The sequence below is a fragment of the Ranitomeya imitator genome, chromosome 6, assembly GCF_032444005.1.
Source record: "Ranitomeya imitator isolate aRanImi1 chromosome 6, aRanImi1.pri, whole genome shotgun sequence".
NCBI lineage: Eukaryota > Metazoa > Chordata > Amphibia > Anura > Dendrobatidae > Ranitomeya > Ranitomeya imitator.
The window spans coordinates 494,323,521-494,344,376 of NC_091287.1; the positions used below are offsets into that span (position 1 = coordinate 494,323,521).

Below are 20,856 nucleotides of genomic sequence, written 5' to 3' on the forward strand. Positions count from 1 at the left end.
GTTTTAACCAACATTATCTAATAGTATGTATGAGCGTCACTAATAGGCTGCAAGCCAGACACTGTGCATCACACATATCTGTGTGACCGATGCCCTATACAAGCCTTAGCCGTGTGCATTAATAATACTAGGCAACCACCCTTCCATGAATGGTAGGCATGCGAGTGATTGTTTCATCAGTATTTTGCACCTGTGATTCCTGCACCTCTATAATGGGGGCCTTTTGCATCCTGCAGTGCATTAATATTTTATCTTAATGTTGATAAATATGATTGCCTTATTTCCGTAATGCTTTTTCAATCTACTCAAACGCTACAGCAATAAGACAAGGAATATATCTAAGTTCAATATTCTTGAAGACAATTTTTAGCTTGAACCATAATTTATTATTTGGGATGACAACCCATGAGTCATTTAATTTCTGGGGGCGCAATATCTACAGTAAGTGGTCATCAACAGGGTTGGTTTGGTCATCCAGGGAACCAGAAGATCATACAGTGGATCCAAACTCCAACCTAGTTGTGGGCTCCAAAGGTCTAGAAGAAGACAACCACATTAGAAGATGACCTTTATGCCATTTACTAGTGACTGATGAGGTCTATGGCGTCGCTCGACTGTGTCCATCAGTCCCACAGAGTTTAAACGAGTACTTCAATCTTGTACATTTATGCCATTTCCTCAAGATGATCCATAAGTAGATGTGGGTCTCTCCAATAGGACCAGCATGTACCTTGAGAGAAGGGACTCTTTGTTTGCTACAGCAGTAAAGAGGTGGTCATAATTCTCATATAAATGATCAGGAATTCTGACCATCTCTGCACTGACAACAACGAGCAATGGGTGCAAGATGAACTAAAATGGCTCCTTACCTTGTGCATATCGTAATACTGACTGGCCCCAACTCCTCCTTGTTCTTCACCAGTCCATAGCACAAGACGAATTGTTCTTTTAGGATGAAGACCTGAGAATTTAAAGAAATAATGGATTTATTAATAAAATCTTTGGAAACTTTATTTGGGGTGACTGATGCTGGACTCCGGCACGATGTGATGAGTAACCAATTTTTGGTGCATGTGTTATACCCACAGTATCTTGGAAGGTATTTTCCCTCCCTGCGGGCAGTCGGCTTATGTACAGATTCTAAACGGCAATGCTCTCTGGGTACAGCACTGTGCAAAGGTTTTAGACAGATGTGGAAAAAATGCATAAAGTGAGATGGTGTTCGACAATAGCAGAGCTAAAAGTTTGATTTTATCAATTAACAAAATGCAAAATGAATGAACAAAAGATAAATCTATATCACATCAATAATTGTCATGGCCGCCTTTTGCTTTCATAAGTTTATTTAGGTACACTTGCACATAGTTTTTGAAGGAACTCGGCAGGCAGGTTGTACCAAACATCTTGGAGAACTAACCACAGATCCGTGGATGTAGGCTTGTGCAGAAACTTCATGTAGTCCCACAGAGGCTCGATGATGTTGAGATCAGGGCTCTGTGGGGGTCATATCATTACTTCGAGGACTTCTTGTTTTTCTTTCCACTAATTACATTAATCACATTGGCTATATGTTTGGGGTTGTTGTCCTGCTGCAGAATAATGCATGCCTCCCTTTAAAATCATAAGATGTCCAGCAGTGCCATCAGCTAAGATCTAGCAGTAACCAGTGGGACACAGCTAGACCCATCTATTGTTTGGATAAGTAGAAATCTGGCCAGATGGAGTTGTTATGAAAGAATTTTGGCAAAAAAGTTATATTTTCGACATGGAAACAAGGACATGCGACTCAACTATGCACAAAAATGAAAAATGGTGGCAAGAGCTTTACACTGATGAGTCAAAATGTAAAATGTTTGGTTGTACAAAAAGGCAGTTCAGAAGATCTGTGGGTAGTTCTCCAAGATGTTTGGAAAAACCTCTCTGCTGAGTTCCTTCAAAAATGTGTACCAAGAAGAATTGATGCTGTTTTGAAGACAAAGGGTCAGTCCACACCAACTATTTAAGCATTCTTACTTTGCAGCATTTGTTCCACACCTAAAACTCTTGCACAGTACCATATGTATATATGAAAACATTACTAGGGATATCAACCATTACAGAGACACTCATTTGTATAAAGCATTGTGCATAGGCACAAGAAAGCTCCCATTAGGTATGCCAAATGTATCAATGGAGCCCAACAAAAATGTCATTTTGGTATATACAAGGCTGATATGCATCAGCTGTACGAAATAGTGTAGTTGACTATGTAATTACTTGCAGAAAAATACAACCCCAATTCCCCCAAAAAGTTGGGACGCCGTGAAAAATTTAAAGGATACACAAATGCAATGATTATGTTGTGAATAAAATATGGCTATAAGAAATTTCCATTTCATTGCATTCTTGCTTTCTTTACATTTTACACAACATCCCAACTTTTTTGGAATCATGAGGTTATACAATAAAAATGTATTTATTCTTTTGATATGGGAAATATATGCAACTGTATAGATTGTAGCGTTTCACCCGCTACGGGTCTAGGGGACACTCGCTTAGGTGCGGCGGGTGACACTCAGGAGACACGTTTCTTTAAAAGTTCTCAGGTTTATTGCTCCATAAACCAGCAAGACAGGAACAACAGGTAAACAGTCTTACTTCAGATCGATGTTTCCTCAATGTCCATAATAGAGCTCCGCTCTCTCTCACGTCTGTGGGCACACAGGCCGTGCTATGTCCAGCACGTAGGCTCTCCAGCCTAAAGATGGTCTCTGTGTGTTGTTCAGGACGTCTGTCCCCACTTGGAACCGTCCAACACACAGGCCACTATGCAGTGTCCAGCCAGGACACATGGAAGTGTGTCCACCCTGGCAGACTTCCAAACACACTCTCTCACCATGTGCTACACATCTCCATTAAGTAGCCTGAAACCACACCCATTGGTGAAGTAACGTCACATGATTAGACACGTGGCTATGACATCACCACAGGTCCTGAAACAAACATAAATAGGCATGGTTATGCCCCTTACCCAGGGGTGAGGTATATGGGTAGCCAGACCCTCCCATCTCTCATAGCTACCCGTAACCCGGACCCAAACATCCTAAACAATTCCTTATTGCCTTATGTGTATTAAACAAAACACTCCGGGTTACATCACAGCGGCAAGCCTTCTCTGTGATACATACCTCCCATCGACTATACAAGCTTTAGCCATGCTACATACCTCCCCCCTCTGCCTAAAGCCGTGGGGCTTGGCACTTGTCCTAAACCGACTAGAGACCCCTCTCAGTCGTCCCTGACAGTCAAACCGTCCGTTTAAGTCAGGGCCTGTCATTGAACCCCTTCGTCAGCATTCGTCATCCCTTTCGGTCAGATCCCTTAATAACGATGACCCCTTGTCATCTCGTCTGCTACAGGATCTCCTGCTTAGGTCACTTAACCCTGAGCTAACTGAGGCATCACTGCTTCTACCCGTTTCATCAGGCCACCTTCTCCCATGGTTTTTATTGCCTGGAGAGCAATCCATCCACTTTTCTCTATGTCCCCTGCTAGCTTCCGCTTGAGGACTTCTGGTCTTACGCAAACTTCTTCGCATCTCTGGCAGCTGTCTATTAACTTGCCATCTCTCAAGTCTCAGCTGCTCTACCTCCCTTAGGTATGCCATGCGATATTCCAGGAGCATGCGGATATTCCTGAGACTCTCTCTGGATCCGACAACCAGGAACGGAACCATCCCATCTTCACCCAAGACCTGGACCTCTTCATCAGCGGGTATCCTCAGTCTCTTCAGACCGGATTTATCCACCATCTCCTGCATCACTCTCCCAAGTTTCCCAATGACTTTCGCCACCAGACCTTTAGGTACTTGGACTGTGTCTTCCACTAAGCCCAGCCGACTAAGAGCTTTCCTTTCACGCTCCAAACGTCGAATGGCTTCATCATTCTTCAAAATGATCTTCTGCTTTGTACGGAGGCAGTGTAGGTGCATATCCCTCAGGACAGCCACCCGCTTCACTGTGACTTCCATAGTCGACAGTATCACCAACTGTTTAGTCTCTGGTGCCCAGTGCACACTACATGCTTCCACCGCTTTTCTAAAGGCCTCATGCACACCTTCACCGGTACAGGCTTCTTGCACATCCTCGGGTACATCTATCACACTCTTGAAGAGCGGGGTCTCACTCTCTTCATGGACGGACGGCTCCGGTTCTTCTTTGGACCTTTCCATTAAGACATCTGCCATGACCGGGTGACTGTCTTGTTCTGCCTTTACCGCGAGCTCTTCCTCAGTTTTACCCTTCTCAACAACCTTTGCCAGGATGGGTATCGGCAGCTCCGCCTTGTTATCACTCGGGGATGACTGCTGTACGTCTCGGACCCGTAACTTCTCCTCTGACAGAAGACTTCTTACTGCTTCTCGGAGCACTACCACATTTTCGCCTAAGGCCTTATTCTCACTGTGCCACACTGTCAGGTGACCTCTGAGCTCAGAGACCTCCTTCTCCATCTCATCCAACCTGTGCTCCGCCATTTGTCTCAGGGCCTTTTCTTGTTTGAGAGACTCTTTGAGCAGCTCTATCTCGCTTCTCCCATCCTCCGGATTGGTGGAGCATGCATCACTTGAGGAGGTATCTAATTCAGGCACCACTTCTTTGGTGGCCACCTCCACTTCTGCACCCTCAGACTTTGCACTGTCAGCGTCAACCCTCTCTGGGGTCTTAGCGGTGACATCCTTAGGTTCGTCCCGTTCCCCTGGGACTTTAAAGTACTCCAGACACTTCAAGTCCTCAGCACCAGATTTTCTGGAGCCTTCACCCTCTTCCGTCACATCTTCACAAGGTGCAACTGGTTCAGCCCCTTTGCCTTTTCTACGTCTCCGGCGACGGGAGGAAGACTTGCCAGCGGAACCTGAGTCAGCCTTACTGCACTCTTTTCCACTGGTGTCATCATCTGAATGGAAGTCACCACCACCCAATTGGTCTTCCTGGAACCGACAGTCCCCACTTAAACAGGTCACAATTTCTGGCATGGCTGTCACTGCCATCCTGTCTTCACCCTGTGGAGCCCTGTCGTTCCCCTGTGTCAGTATTTCTGATACCGGTACATCATACTCAGTTGTAGCACTTGTTACTGGCCTTGTCATGTCACAGTCACCCTTGGAGTCTGTGTCACACCCCACAATAAGGCGACCCCCCAAGTCACACTCTAACTGGGTGTCAGCTCCACTCTGTTTAACCACCACATCCTTATCTACCAGTTCATTACCAGTCACACTGTCGCACACTTCAGGTGACGTCAGGTCAGTAAGTTCGGCAGACGCACGGTTTCCTCTGGTCGCCCTTATACCTGACCCATCAGTGTTGGGAGGTGTTTCTGCCAATGTTGTCTCACCAAGTTGGGCCCGTTCACCATTTTCTTTGGGCATGTCCAGCTTAGGTCTGTCCACACTAGGGGGCGCATTCACAACATTACTACCTCCCATACACATAATTTCCACAAACACTTCACCTTTTTCCCACCAGTCCCACAGTGCTTCCAAATCTTGTCCTATTACCATAGGACACGGCAAGTTCGGGACTACAGCCACCTCATGGTATGTGGAAACATCAGCTGCGACAATGTAGAGAGTGGCTACCTGAAGACCTTTAGCGTCCCCACTTATGCCACTTATTTTCGCCTTTGTCCCAGGTGACACAGAACTTCCTGGAAGGGTCCTCAGCAAAGACGCTTCCCTCCCCGGGTCTAACAACCCCCGCACACGCTCTCCATCCAGCCAAAAAAGACACAGTCGTGACTCGTCACTGATCGGCTCCCCTTTTTTTGGTTCCGCCCCCTTTTGGGCAAGTGCTCTATTTTTTGACACCACCCCTGTTCGGGTTACAGCCCCCATTTGGGATTCCACCCCTTTTTGGGCTACTACCCCTATCTGGGTTACCGCCCCTTTTTGGGACTCCACCCCCTTTTGGGCAACCATCCCCGTTTGGGTCCCCGCCCACTTTTAGGGACACTCCCTTCCCTGGGGTACACTCTGTGGACTTCCCCACGGCACTCAGGCCCCAGTTCGCACAGTACACCACTTAGTCTCTGGGCCTGTACTGGCCCTTTAAGAGTCTGCAAAGAGAAAAAAAAATGTTTTTTTTTTTTTTTCTTCAACACTTCACCAGCTCCTGCTGGCAATCACAAGCCGCTTCTGCTGAACCTCTTGCTGCAACTGCAGCCGCACTCCACAATGCTCTGTACAGCTCCACCGCAGACTTCGTGGACCCGCCGATCCACCGCAAGCCCCTTGTCACCTTCGTAACCCCGCCGAGTTACAGCAAGACGCTTGTCACCTTCGTAACCCCTCCGAGTTACAACACAAACTTCGTGACCTCACCGAGCCACAGCAAGCTGACTTTCAGGAAAAAAAACTTCACAGTCTTTCACTGACGCTGGTCAGAACAACACAGACACTGGTCTGTTTCACACCCGGCTTTACAGCCCAAAATACAATTTTCACTGACTCCAGTCAGTATCACACGGTTTTTAGACCGTTACCCGTTGGCAACTTCACGGGCTCCTGAACACCCCTCAGCCTCAGAGATGCCCAGACGCACTGTCTCTGTTTTCTTCCAGTCTGACCCCGGTCAGTACACACGGACACCTGTCCGTTACCTGTTGGTGCCGGCCACACAGTTTCCCGGATCCCTCTTCTCCTCAGAGGTATCCCAAAACAACAGTTCTCACTGATCCCGATCAGTATTTACTCACGGTTTTCAAGACCGTCCACTCCTCTGGCTCAGACCAGCCAGCGCTGCAACATGTGCTCCTTGGATCGTTGCCCGCAGTCTAAAACACCAATTGTAGCGTTTCACCCGCTACGGGTCTAGGGGACACTCGCTTAGGTGCGGCGGGTGACACTCAGGAGACACGTTTCTTTAAAAGTTCTCAGGTTTATTGCTCCATAAACCAGCAAGACAGGAACAACAGGTAAACAGTCTTACTTCAGATCGATGTTTCCTCAATGTCCATAATAGAGCTCCGCTCTCTCTCACGTCTGTGGGCATACAGGCCGTGCTATGTCCAGCACGTAGGCTCTCCAGCCTAAAGATGGTCTCTGTGTGTTGTTCAGGACGTCTGTCCCCACTTGGAACCGTCCAACACACAGGCCACTATGCAGTGTCCAGCCAGGACACATGGAAGTGTGTCCACCCTGGCAGACTTCCAAACACACTCTCTCACCATGTGCTACACATCTCCATTAAGTAGCCTGAAACCACACCCATTGGTGAAGTAACGTCACATGATTAGACATGTGGCTATGACATCACCACAGGTCCTGAAACAAACATAAATAGGCATGGTTATGCCCCTTACCCAGGGGTGAGGTATATGGGTAGCCAGACCCTCCCATCTCTCATAGCTACCCGTAACCCGGACCCAAACATCCTAAACAATTCCTTATTGCCTTATGTGTATTAAACAAAACACTCCGGGTTACATCACAGCGGCAAGCCTTCTCTGTGATACATACCTCCCATCGACTATACAAGCTTTAGCCATGCTACAAGATACACAATGGCAAATGTTCTATAGGATATACAAGAAATGAGAATGAAACCTTATATGTCCACACCTTTGCTTCCTCCTGTACGACTTGGGTGGGACTGCTAGCTATTTAATCTCCTAAAAGCCTGCTGTCCACTGCCAGTTATAAATAAACTAGATCCAGTTAACATCTTCGTATCATGCTTTGCTTCACAGTAGCCATTTGTGATTTTAACCTCAGCTCATTTTTTGACTACTCTCCTGCCTTACGATTTTGTCCCTGCATTGATTTCCTGCTTCTAACCCAGCTAGCAAACCATTCTTCTATTCAGCTTGCACCGCCAGCCAGCAGCTAACTCCATGGTCTCAGCGTAAGGGTCCCTTTTAAGTCCGGATCCCTGTATAGGAGTTAAAGGGTGAAGGACAGGGCAAACCCTGGGATCTGGAAAAAGGAATAGTTATTGCCAAACCTCTCTTCTTGCTCCCTCTTCGACCGTTTACAATCTGGCTTCTGGCCGCATCACTCCCCTGAAACTGCCCTAACTAAGGACACCAATGACCTATTAACCGCCAAGGCAAACCGGCACTAATCTGTCCTCCTCCTCCTCCTGGACCTGTCCTCTGCCTTTGACACAGTGGACCATTCCCTAGAACTACAGAACTTCTCGTCTCTTGGCATCACAGACTTGGCCCTATCTTGGATCTCGTCATACCTAACAGACCGAACATTCAGCGTCTCCCAATCGCATTCCACCTCCTCACCTCGCCCCCTATCTGTCAGAGTCCCACAAGGTTCAGTCCTAGGGCCCCTACTCATCTCCATTTACACCTTCAGCCTCGGACAGCTCATAGAATCTCACGGCTTTCAGTATCACCTCTATGCTGATGACACACAGATCTACATCTCTGGACCAGATATCACCTCCCTACTAACCAGAATCCCACAATGTCTGTCTGCTATTTCATCCTTATTTTCCACTAGATTTCTAAAACTTAATATGGACAAAACAGAATTCATCATCTTTCCCCCATCTCACTTGAACCCCCAACGGACCTATCTATTAAAGTAAATGGCTGCCCACTTACCCCAGTCCCACAAGCTCGCTGCCTTGGGGGTAATCCTTGACACTGATCTCTCCTTCAAACCATATATTCAAGCCCTTTTCACTTCCTGCTGACTTCAATTCAAAAAATTTTCACAGATCCATACATTCCTCAACCAAGAATCTGCAAAAACCCTAGTCCATGCCCTCATCATCTCCTACCTTGACTACTGCAACCTCCTGCTCTGTGGCCTCCCCTCTAACACTCTTGCACCCCTATAAATCTATTCTAAACTCTGCTGCCCGACTAATCCACCTGTCCAACCCGCTATTCCCTGACCTCTCCCCTCTGTCAATCCCTGCACTGGCTCCCCATTACCCAAAGACTTCGGTTCAAAACCCTAACCATGGCACACAAAGCCATTCACAACCTGTGTCCTCCATACATCTGTGACCTCGTCACCCAGTACCTACCTACATGCAACCTCCGATCCTCACAAGATCTCTTTCTCTACTCCCTTCTTATCTCCTCTTCCCACAATTGCATACAAGATTTCTCCCACCCATCACCCCTACTCTGGAACTCTCTACCACAACATATCAGACTCTCGCCTACCATGGAAACCTTCAAAAAGAACCTGAAAACCCACCTCTTCTGACAAGCCTACAACCTGCAGTAACCATCGATCCACCAAACCGCTGCCCGACCAGCACTACCCTCACCTAATGTATCTTCACCCATCCCTTGTAGATTGTGAGCCCTCGCGGGCAGGGTCCTCTCTCCTCCTGTACCAGTCATGACTTATATTGTTTAAGATTACTGTACTTGTTTTTCACTATGTATATCCCTCCTCACATGTAAAGCGCCAAAGAATAAATGGCACTATAAAAATAATAATAATAATAATAATAATAATGATATCCTGTTTGTGGTCATACCCCATACCTGCAGGTAATAGTGTTTTCTTTCACATGACATGTTCTTTTAAATGGGTTGGCGAATGATGTGTTTTCAGTAGTTCACTGCTCCTCTGCTGCCCAGGTTATTGCTTACTGGGGGATGGTGAACTCCTGATGATTGATAGTTCAGACCAAACAGCATGGCTGAGCCGCTGGCCTGAACTGTGTGCTCTCGAATGCTGAAAGCGGAGGCAGCTTTGTCTCTACAGCATCAGCAATCCTGCCTGCTTCAGAGCAGTACTCACAAACTCTATAGCACAGAGCCACTATATGCTGCATTCCTTTTTTAGCCAACTCTGATGAAGTGCAGCAGTGGTCGGTAACCTAGGCAGTAAACGATACAATTAAAAATTCTTCCATTCTTGAGAAATGAAAGTATTTTTTTATTAAGAAATAAATTGAAAAGTTGTTTGTTTTTACAAGCACTTTGCAATTTTACCCATTTAAGAAGTTGAAACAACCTTTAGTGGGCATTTGACAATTATCAGCCAGGGTTGGTGTTTATTCCCAATCTGGCCTCAGTTTTATGTGCTGAGTCCTGGCTGATCGTAGATAAGTAGAGATGGGGTGATCCCTGGATGTTTGGGTCAGATAAGTTTGACTGAACACTTAAAAAAAATTTGGTTTGTGCACCAAAACATTACCCAGACCAGAACACGAACCCCATTCACTTGAATGGAGGGCCCGAACATCCAGTGTTTTCCATGCTGTCATGTGCATAAAATCATTACCACCTGTCAGACAGCGGCAGTTCCTACGCTATCAAATGACAGCATGAGCCCACAGCTGTGATCGGAGGTAAAATAAAATTACCTTCGGTCACTGGCATCTGATGGGATTTCTGCTCCCATCAGGAAGAGCAGGAAGTGGCTGATGGGAGTATTCATCAGCCGGCGCATGCGCTCTAAATAAATAAATAAAAAAGCGGTGTGGTTTCCTCTGTACTTCTGACAACCAGCCGGGCAAAACTGACAGCTGTGGGCAACCCTCAGCTGTCAGCATTAGCAAAGCTGGTTATTAAGAATGGAGGCGTCCCCATGCTATTTTTTTAAATTATGTAAATAAATAATTTTTAAAAATGGCATGCGGCGTCCCCCATATTTGACAACCAGTAGACAGCTGGAGGATGGTATTCTTAGGCTGGTAAGGGGCCATGGATAACATGAACATCAGTGCGACAAACACCAGGTGTTCGGGGGCCGAACCCGAAAAGTAACACAGACTTCCTGGTGAAGTCCGTTTCCGGTGTCTGTGCCTGAAAAATATGTGTTCAGTACGGAAGCTGAATGAACTTTACTGCTCTGGTCTGCCCATCTCTATAGATACAGTGTATGGCCTAGTATGATACTGTGTAAAGGCCGTGGTCAGGATTTCTCAAACTCAATTTACTCCTCAGCACCCCGAAGAGAAAAATATTCTCCTGAAATACAATATGTAATAATGAGATCCTCATGTGTCTCAATTGTGGAAAGAATTAAGCTTGCAAAGGAAAAATGTCTGCCCTTTGCCCCTTCACAATGGAATGTAAAGAATGACATATAATAGCAAGATTCTACATTTTTAACAAGGCCATTTCTTATTTGATGTTTTCAAGGCACCACTGAAGTTTTATATCAGGGTAGCAGGTCAATTTTAATTAAAACATTGCCAACAAAATGGCCTGATACTTTATCTTATATCTACAAAGCAGCATAGTGAGCGTCGCTTTTTGGATATTGGTCGCTTGGCATTGTGACAAATGCAAAGATGGAAGACGCAGGGGTTCACCAAAGGGCAAGAATAGAGCTCCTTTGAAGGAGGCATGGCAAATATTCAGTTATAAACAATATCAGACCCTACAGTCATAACATATGGAATAACAATATGATGGAAATTGTGCTGTATAAATCTTCAGGACTTATGGTATATAATAGACGGCATTGTTCCTAGACGCTCGACATTTTTGCACTAATAACTGATGAACGGTATTTCTTTGCCTTAACCATTGATGGAAATAAAGACATACTTGAAGTATCTTAGAGACCGCAGTAAGAAGATATGTTTTAGCGCAGGCTCCCCTGCACCGAGCTCCATGTTGGCCGCACATAACAGTATTTTGAACTAAGCCGACACGTGCAGGTATAATCCAACATAATGAGATGTTGTTCTATCCTGTGGACAATATATGGACGCGTGAGCACAATAGGAGCAGCAGGTTACAGAATCGGAGGATTCCAAGCACAATGCGGCACATACGGCAAAGAAATACTGCAGTTATATGCACAATACACATTTCTAAATGAAACACAAAATATAATTTTAGGGCTATTGGGCAAAGAAATGAGGACGAGTAGAGTAAATGTAATCTTATGGCATGGTATACGTGCATAATTGTCTCCATCTTGAAGAACTGTTTCTTAAAGGCAACCATGTCTTTACATATGGAAGGAGTGGTATGGCTCTAAAGATGCTTAACCCCCAATAAAAATGATGCACTTTTTGTAGAGATCCGATGTGCAAGTCATCAAAAATCAAGTGTAGAAGCCATATGCAAATAAGGTTGAAGAGCACTGGGGGTGTGCCAATGCATTTCCACCAGAGCACGCCCACAGTGCACTTCCAGACTGATGTGCTTCTACACTAAATTTCTCATGACTAGTACAACAAATCTTTACAAAAAAGGGACAAGCACCTACTGGTCATACCACAACTTCCATTTGTAAAATCATCCTGATGGGTTCTCTTATGTGTGCTACATAAATTAAAAAAAAATCTATACTTACCTCCTGAACCGGCACCACTCCTCTGATCTTTGGACTCTCTCCACCACCAGTCTCTTGCCATAATGCCTCATGACTTCTGCAGCCAATCAGCCATGGCTGTAGGCGTCATAATTACATCTTGAACCGGCACCGCTCTTCTGATCTCTGAACTTTGCCCACCACCAATTTCCTGACATTTTGTCACATGACTGCTGCAGCCAATCAGCCAATCATAATTACATATGGGCAGAAGAAACACTATAATAACAATGTAATACTCATTGTGAAGAATATGGATGGATTTAATGGCAGCCTACAATCCTCTTTCAGCATCCGTAGCTATAACAGGACTGCAGGTGTTCCAGCCACATCAGCTAGTATCCAAGCTCATACATGGTGACCCCCTGTGGAGTCCACGCTGTGTTAACTGCTTTGTCGATGCAAGATAGGATTTCATGAGGAGATTTAAGGAGAACATTGAGTTATCATACATCCTAGACACATACCAGTTACATTTTTCAGATTTCTGGAATGGGCCGAATGTTTTCCAGGGTCTCGATCTGTTCTAGCATCTCAGGATGGGGAGAACACAGAACGGCTAGTAGAAGCCAGGTACCAAAGCCGTTTTAGGTCTCCAGGCGTAACGGGGGCTCGGACGGATCTGATGGCACCAGAACTGCCATCTTATGACCTTCAGTTGGAAAGCTATGATCGTTCATAGGTTTTGAGAGTTTTAGCTGCAAATAACCAGGAGAGGGGGATAAGGCCCCTGCTGGGGACCAAAATGAGTGACTGACCAAGGGGAAAAAGGCTTGCGTAAGGCCATGGGCTAACTATCTTTGTCATGCTTGCTGTCCACTTCTAAATGGAGAGCCACGTTGAGTGAAGTGCTATGAAGGAATGGGAACCAGCTGGCAGCTCATGCCCCCATGCAGCCCAGCACACATGGTTGAACATCAAACTGGTAATTAACATGATACATTTGCTTATATATATTTTGTACTTCACCTGTATATGCATATCTGACCATTGTATATGTGTATAACCATTGTGTATATAGTGTATTGTCTAGTGTTCCCTTAAGACAATTAAATATATAATTTAACCATGGGCTGCTCTTTTATCTCAATCCACCAATTCACACATCCATGTGGATTTACACGTAACAGGACCTGGTCTATTTTGAGACTTTTAAGGAGTCACTGCTACAGGCACCCCCACAGATACATGTGCAAAATGATGTCTGCTTATAAGGCTAGGGTCACATTGCGTTAGTGTAACCCGTTTAGGGCTAGCGGGTTGTGCTAACGCAATGTTTTTAATGTGGCCGCGTCCCGGGGTCGCGGTAACGTCCCCGCTCTCACAGATCCCCGATCTGCGAGAGCGGGGAACGGACCGCGGGCGCGCCTCGGACGCTGCTCGCAGCGTCCGCGGCGCGCCAGGAAACACCGGCGCGTCGCTAGCGCGTGCCGAACATGGCACGCGCTAGGGCTGCGTGTTCCCATTGCCGTGAATGGGCGCGCTAACGGACGCGTTGCACGGCGTTAATTTCGCCGTGCAACGCTGTCCGTTAGCGCTTTCACATAACGCAATAGGAACCAAGCCTTAGCTCGCTACATCACTCTTTAAAGGCGTGAAAATATTTCTTCACTTTACATCAGGACAACTACTTAGCACATGACCTTATTAGCCCGGTCACTCTGCCATACAAGGTATGCCCGCACTAAACTACACAAGCTCACCATGACCATTTAGGCAACTGGGCCCAAAAATTATCCAGAGACCCACATTAAAGGGAACTTGTCACCCCCAAAATCGAAGGTGAGCTAAGCCCACCAGCATCAGGGGCTTATCTACATCATTCTGTAATGCATTCTGTAATGCTGTAGATAAGCCCCTGATGCATCCTGAAAGAGGAGAAAAAGAGGTTAGATTATACTCACCCAGGGGCGGTCCTGGTCCGGTTCTGGTCCGATGGGCGTCGCGGTCCGGAGCCTACCATCTTCTTACGATGACGTCCTCTTCTTGTCTTCACGCTGCGCCTCTGGTGCAGGCGTACTGTGTCTGCCCTTTTGAGGGCAGAGCAAAGTACTGCAGTGCACAGGCGCCGGGAAAGGTCAGAGAGGCCTAGCGCCTGCGCACTGCAGTACTTTGCTCTGCCCTCAACAGGGCAAAGTACGCCTGCGCCGCAGTGTGAAGAGAAGAGGACATCATCGTAAGAAGATGGGAGGTCCCGGACAGCGACGCCCATCGGACCAGAACCGGACCGGGACCGCTCCTGGGTGAGTATAATCTAACCTCTTTTTCTCATCTTTCAGTATACATCGGGGGCTTATCTACAGCATTACAGAATGCTGTAGATAAGCCCCTGATGCTGGTGGGCTTAGCTCACCTTCGATTTTGGGGGTGACAGGTTCCCTTTAATAAATTACATCAAGGGTGATGAAATAAATCATCACTCTCCACTACTTACATGTTTTATTATTTTTCTTTTCTTGCATATTTATGAGGGTAGTCATTGCGCTTCAGCAGCGGCAACAGCAGCTCTACACAACCTATTGAGATCGGTAAGAAAACAAGGTGATGCTCTGTGACATGTGCAGAGGTCACTGTGCAGAGATGGGGACTTGTCCATTGAAAGATTTTAGCTTTATACAGAGGTGCTGTCCTTCATTGTTATCATGTCCTGTAAAGATTGTGATGTAATGCTGAGCCTGCCCACACAGTACACAGTACAAGTGATGAGAGCTCAATGACTGGTGTAAAAACTGCAATATATCAGGATTATTTTTTTTATATAGTTTATTTGATCCCAGTTGAGATATGGTCACTCAGTTATATAGATTATATAAATATGTGAACCATCACAAAAAAATGAATGGCAACATAAACACCCTTATTTCCACAAAGCAAAATAAACCAAAGTACATGTTGAGTGATGTGATGTGATGTGAGAATTTTTCACCAAATAAACTTCTCCTGCATGTCCCAAAAATGCCACGTCAATGTGATATTTACTTTTTCCAGCCGTTTGAAGAGAATTTCAGGAGGTCACATTTTAAAGATATAAAGAATAAATCGTTTTCTGAAGTCTAAAGATCTTGCCTTGAGGTGTGAACCATCTGAAAAAGCTCTTTATATTTAATGAGTTCTAAAAAAAATTTTTTTTTAAAATTTTCTCAGATTCTCCAAATTATGAAGAAAGTTATGATGTCCTTATTCCGGTATTACAATATTTGATAATATAAATGATTTTTTAAAAATGAAAAAAAAAAAACATTTCTCATCTTAAAGAGAACCTGTCAGCTTCCCGAGTTGCTCCAAACTGTCAATGCAGTGTTATATGTGGTGATTACTGTTCTCTAATAAGGTCACTTATGTTGCACACAAGTGAGATCTTTTAGAATATGTCCTCTGGGAGTATTTATTTTAAGCAGCCAAAAACAAAGGGTTTTCTAGTGAAACCTGCTTCTGGAAACCCTCCTTCTTTGCGCTTGGAGGAGTTTTTTGTTTGCTAAAACGGTTTTGAAGAGTTTTTCAAAAGTCTTCCATTTTTTTTCCTGTAGCATTTTTTTGCAGCACTTTGATTATACAGTGACTAGTTTAAAATGTTTTCCACCTGGCGATGCTTCATACAAGTGGCAGGCACTTTTTGTTTCACAGTTAGGGTATGTCTTTTTGCTGATTTTTTGGGAGGTTTTGCAGCAGAAACTGGCTATGTGCACACTGTCTTTTTTCACGTGGATTCCGCTTTGAAAAAAAGCCAAAAAACTGCTGCCAGAAATGGACATAATGTGCAGCACTTTCAAAACAACATTGCTGTGTGAATGTTCAGTATTTTTTTTAACTTTTTTAAACAGCTTCAGGGTTCAGAAAGCCTGGATCGGTTAAAAGAAATAACATGTTCATTCTCTGTGTAAGGCCGGGGTCACACTTACGAGTGCAATGCAAGAAACTCGCACGAGTCTCTCGCCTCAATACCCGGCGCTGCCGCCGACACTCGGGACCGGAGCGTTCAGCTGCATAGTAATACATGCAGCCGCACAGTCCGGTCCGAATGCTGGTGGCAGTACTGGGTATTCAGGCAAGAGACTCACGCAAGTTTCTCATATTGCACTCGCAACTGTGACCCCGGCCTAATAGAAGATATGGGCAAAAGATGCAAAAACGAGTGCTAAAATGTCGGCAGATACACTTCAGGAAAAAATCCATCAGCTTTTTCCTGAAGCAGTTTGTGAAAGAAAACTTCGGAGGCTTCGCCATTGGATTAGAAACATCGCATACACATAGCCAATGATTGAAAACTCACCAGAAAATGCAAAAAAAATCTCAAAAACATGGCGTTTCCACTCAGTTTCTACTCCAAAAAGCCAGAAAAAAGGCTTAGTGCAAACTTAATTTTTTGAGGCAGTAAAAAAACAAGTTTTCTAGTGGAAATAGCTTCAACACATGCTCCATTGGGGGTTATTTGAGAATTTTTTCGGTTTCCTGAAAAGTTTTTTTTTCTGCCCTGAAGCTTTTTTTTTTTGCAGCCTTCTGATTGGACAGTGCCTAGTTTGAGGCTTTTTTTATTAGAAGATGTCTCAAAGCAGTGAGATCCATTTTATTTTCTCCCACCAGGTGTTTTTCAAAATCTGAAGAGGAAGAAAAATGCTCAAAAGACTAAACATATGAACAAAGGGGGTTTATAATAGAAATGAATATGAAAAGTCTCTCAAGCACTTTCTGAACCTTTTTTGGCATATTTTTCGAGTGGATCTGCTGCAAAAGATTCCTAAAAAAATCTGTGCACACATACCCTTAAAATGAACCTTTATTCTGCTGCTCTGGATATTCTAATGAGTCAGGACTAGTCCAATGACATGTTGCTACAACCAACAGTAGCCCTGCCTCCAATCTTGTAGTTTCACCTCCTCGATCCGTGCCTGATATCCTCTATACCATGGCCACAATAGTAAAACCGTTAGCACACCGAGTATGGAGGGTATCAATCACATGTCAGGGAGGCATGAATAGAGGATCCAAGTTAGGACTAGTCCGATGAGATGTTGGTACAACCAAGAGTAGTCCTGCCTCCAATCCTCTAATTACACCTCCCCGATCCGTGCCTGATATCCTCTATACCATCACCACAATGGTAGGACCGTTAGCACACAGAGTACGGAGGGTATCAACCACACGTCAGGGAGGCATGAATAGAGGATCCAAGGCAGGACTAGTCTGATGAGATGTTCGTACAACCAAGAGTAGTCCTGCCTCCAATCCTCCAGTTACACCTCCCCGATCCATGCATGATATCCTCTAAGTAAAAAAGGGGGAGAAGCCAGCGCTGCTTATGGTGAGAACGCAAAACATAAAGTGCACATGCACATATTGATTTCTAACTGTATTTAAAAAATAAGACATTTAGCAAACAATTGATCAATTCTTTGAGCCACCCCGCCACGTCACGGCATTCTCATAATGGGGCAGTCCTACTCTACATTTTTTATATTCGCTGTGCCATTACGGCCTCTAAAAAGCAAGACCACATTAAATGCAAGCTGTACTTGAAGCATTTCTGAATCACTCCCATGCCCCATTATGAGAATGCTGTGACGTGGCGGGGTGGCTCAAAGAACTGATCAATTGTTTGCTAAATGTCTCATTTTTGAAATACAGTTAGAAATCAATATGTGCATGTGCACTTTTTTTTGCGTTTTGTGTTCTGACCATAAGCAGCGCTGGCTTCTCCCTCTTTTTTACTATGATATCCTCTACCATCGCCGCAATGGTAGGACGCGTATGGAGGATATCAACCACACACATCAGGTAAGTATGATTAGAGGATCCGAGGCAGGACTAGTCTAGAGGAACCAACATCTTACCAGATTAGTTACCGTACATGAAGGTGCTAAATATCTAACTCCTTAAATATATAGGGAGTGTGGAAACCACAGAAAAACGACCAATATGGGTAATATACGTATAGAAAACTTTATTCATAACAAATACATTACAGTCATAAAAAAGCCATAATAGACTTAGGACAACAGAGCTACGAGGTGAAATACTGGTGATGATAGCGCCAACCAGTCACCACCATACAAAAAATGACGTGCGGATCGGAAAAACTCAGGCTATCACAAAGGACATGTATAATAATGTGATATATGCACCGGCACATCAGGTCGCTACATACATTATGAGATGACAAAGTCCATATTCACACAAAAATATATCTATATATATGCCACATTGGGGTAATAGTATAAAGCAATATAGCAACCTTAATGGTAGTACAGCGGTGTGTGGCCAACAGCATCGCTCTAGATGTATATAAGGGCTGTCACATATATCTGTCCCTCCCCCTTGGTCATATGCGACCATAAGACCCGCAATAAGACTGCCCGGTGAGTACCAGGGCTAGCCACCGTGAATGCATCTAACAGTTACCTGTCACAGGGGGGAATCAGAGATAGCCAGGTCCGGTCCTACACGTGCGCCCGACGTGCGTTTCGGAGCGGAAGCTCCTTCGTCAGGGGGCGTGGACTATTATATTATACTATTATCCCAATGTGGCATATATATAGATATATTTTTGTGTGAATATGGACTTTGTCATCTCATAATGTATGTAGCGACCTGATGTACCGGTGCATATATCACATTATTATACATGTCCTTTGTGATAGCCTGAGTTTTTCCGATCTGCACGTCATTTTTTGTATGGTGGTGACTGGTTGGCGCTATCATCACCAGTATTTCACCTCGTAGCTCTGTTGTCCTAAGTCTATTATGGCTTTTTTATGACTGTAATGTATTTGTTATGAATAAAGTTTTCTATACGCATATTACCCATATTGGTCGTTTTTCTGTGGTTTCCACACTCCCTATCTATTTAGTTGCATACGACTGGGTCACGAATTTATCCATTATACGGCAACATATATATTTATATTTATTGTGAGCGTTGTAATGTTGCTATTTAATACCTTTATTTTTCTCCTTAAATATATGTAGTGATACTTCACAAACTAATAAATTAGTCAAAAAGTGTTCAGCGTGATAGACGCATGAAAATAGGGTAAACACTTTTTCACAGCATCGTATTTCATCAATGTATGAAATAAAATGTTCCAGTCATGCAAAAGATGAAAAATTAGGGTCAATAATAGACGAGACCCAATGTCAGATTTGATGTATTACTTTATAATATCACAGACAATACTACTTGATCTGCAAAACTTGAAGAATCTGAATTTTTGTTTATCATTTTGATAAAGAAACATATATTGCTAGAATAATGTCTCGTTTATTATATATTAGCTCTGAAAAACTGTGAATTTTAATATTTTTGCCGTTTTCTCAAATAGCTTTATATGGTAAGTGGTGTTTTATGTTAATATGAAGTTTGAATGTATGTTGTATATGTAAAGAGGATGCAAAGTGAGTAATCTCTTTTAATACTAAATCTTCTAGAGTGTCTCTTGTTGGACACTTAAAGCCTCGGAGGTGCTGCATGTTTTGCCATATCAGCACTGTATGTCGGGTCTTCAGTCTAATCAAAGGTCTCAGGTCTCAGTATTTAAGTTTTTGGAGTCAAACAAACTCATGAACATCAAGTATCACCGATCCTGGAAAAATATCAGGTTGTCAAAGTTCATTCTGATCATATTGCCAAACTATGCACCATTATTAGGAGATGACAAACACTGTTTTAGTTAATTTACTTATTATTACAATATTAGTATCTCAAATTCGGTTATTCCAAAGCCCAGTGGATCTAGGTTTTAAAAGCATTTTACCATCCAATCAAAATGGCAATTAGGGAAGTTTGGGGTTAGAAGGTCAATTTGTATATGTTTTTTTGCACCTTCAAAAGATTTCTAGAGATATGTAGTACTGGTCGAATGTTTAGACACACTTGTTCATGTAATGGTTTTCCTTTTTCTTATTGCAATGTGAACAAAGTAGATTCAGACTGAAGGCAGCAAAACCATGCAGGAACACATATGGGAACACGCAGTAAGGAATTCAGCATAAAATAAAACTGAAGATATACTAAGCCTTCCTCAAAGTATCCCATTTTACTTTGATGACAGTTTTACACCCACTTGGCATTTTCTCAAATGGCTTCATCAGGTCGTCACCGGGAATGGCTTCAAATAACCAGGTGTGTATTGTCAAGAGTTCATTAGTGGATTTACTGGCTTAAAGAACGTGTTGGCACACAGTTGTAGACAGTACTGAGCCCTATTCCACAACCGATATGTCATACTAGGGCAAGAACCACTCAAATAAGTAAAGAAAAATGACAGTTCATCATTACTTTAAGACTTGAAGCTCACTCAATCCGTAATATTGCTAGAACCTTGAAGGCATCTTCAAAAGCAGTCATGAAAACCATAAATAGCTATGATGTAACTAACTTTCATGAGGACTGCCCAGGAAAGATGATAAGTTCATCAGAGCTACCAACCTCCGAAACTGAAAACCTCAGACAATCGTCATGTTAAATAATTCCCAGACAACAAGTTGCAGATACACCGTCACATCAACAGTCCAGAAGAGACTACGAGATTAGTAATTCTGTGGTCAAATTGCTGCAAAGAAACCGCTAC

At 44.0% G+C, this 20,856-nt stretch overlaps 1 protein-coding gene across 3 annotated transcripts in view; it reads right to left on the reverse strand.

Annotated features, from left to right (window-relative positions):
• CPQ (carboxypeptidase Q) overlaps window positions 1–20,856 on the reverse strand; it is a 649,160-nt gene that overhangs the window by 80,601 nt on the left and 547,703 nt on the right. For all 3 annotated transcript variants that reach the window (XM_069731668.1, XM_069731670.1, XM_069731669.1), the window contains exon 6: window positions 870–961. In XM_069731668.1, the coding sequence (XP_069587769.1) occupies window positions 870–961 (92 nt within the window). The remainder of the gene's footprint in view (window positions 1–869; window positions 962–20,856) is intronic.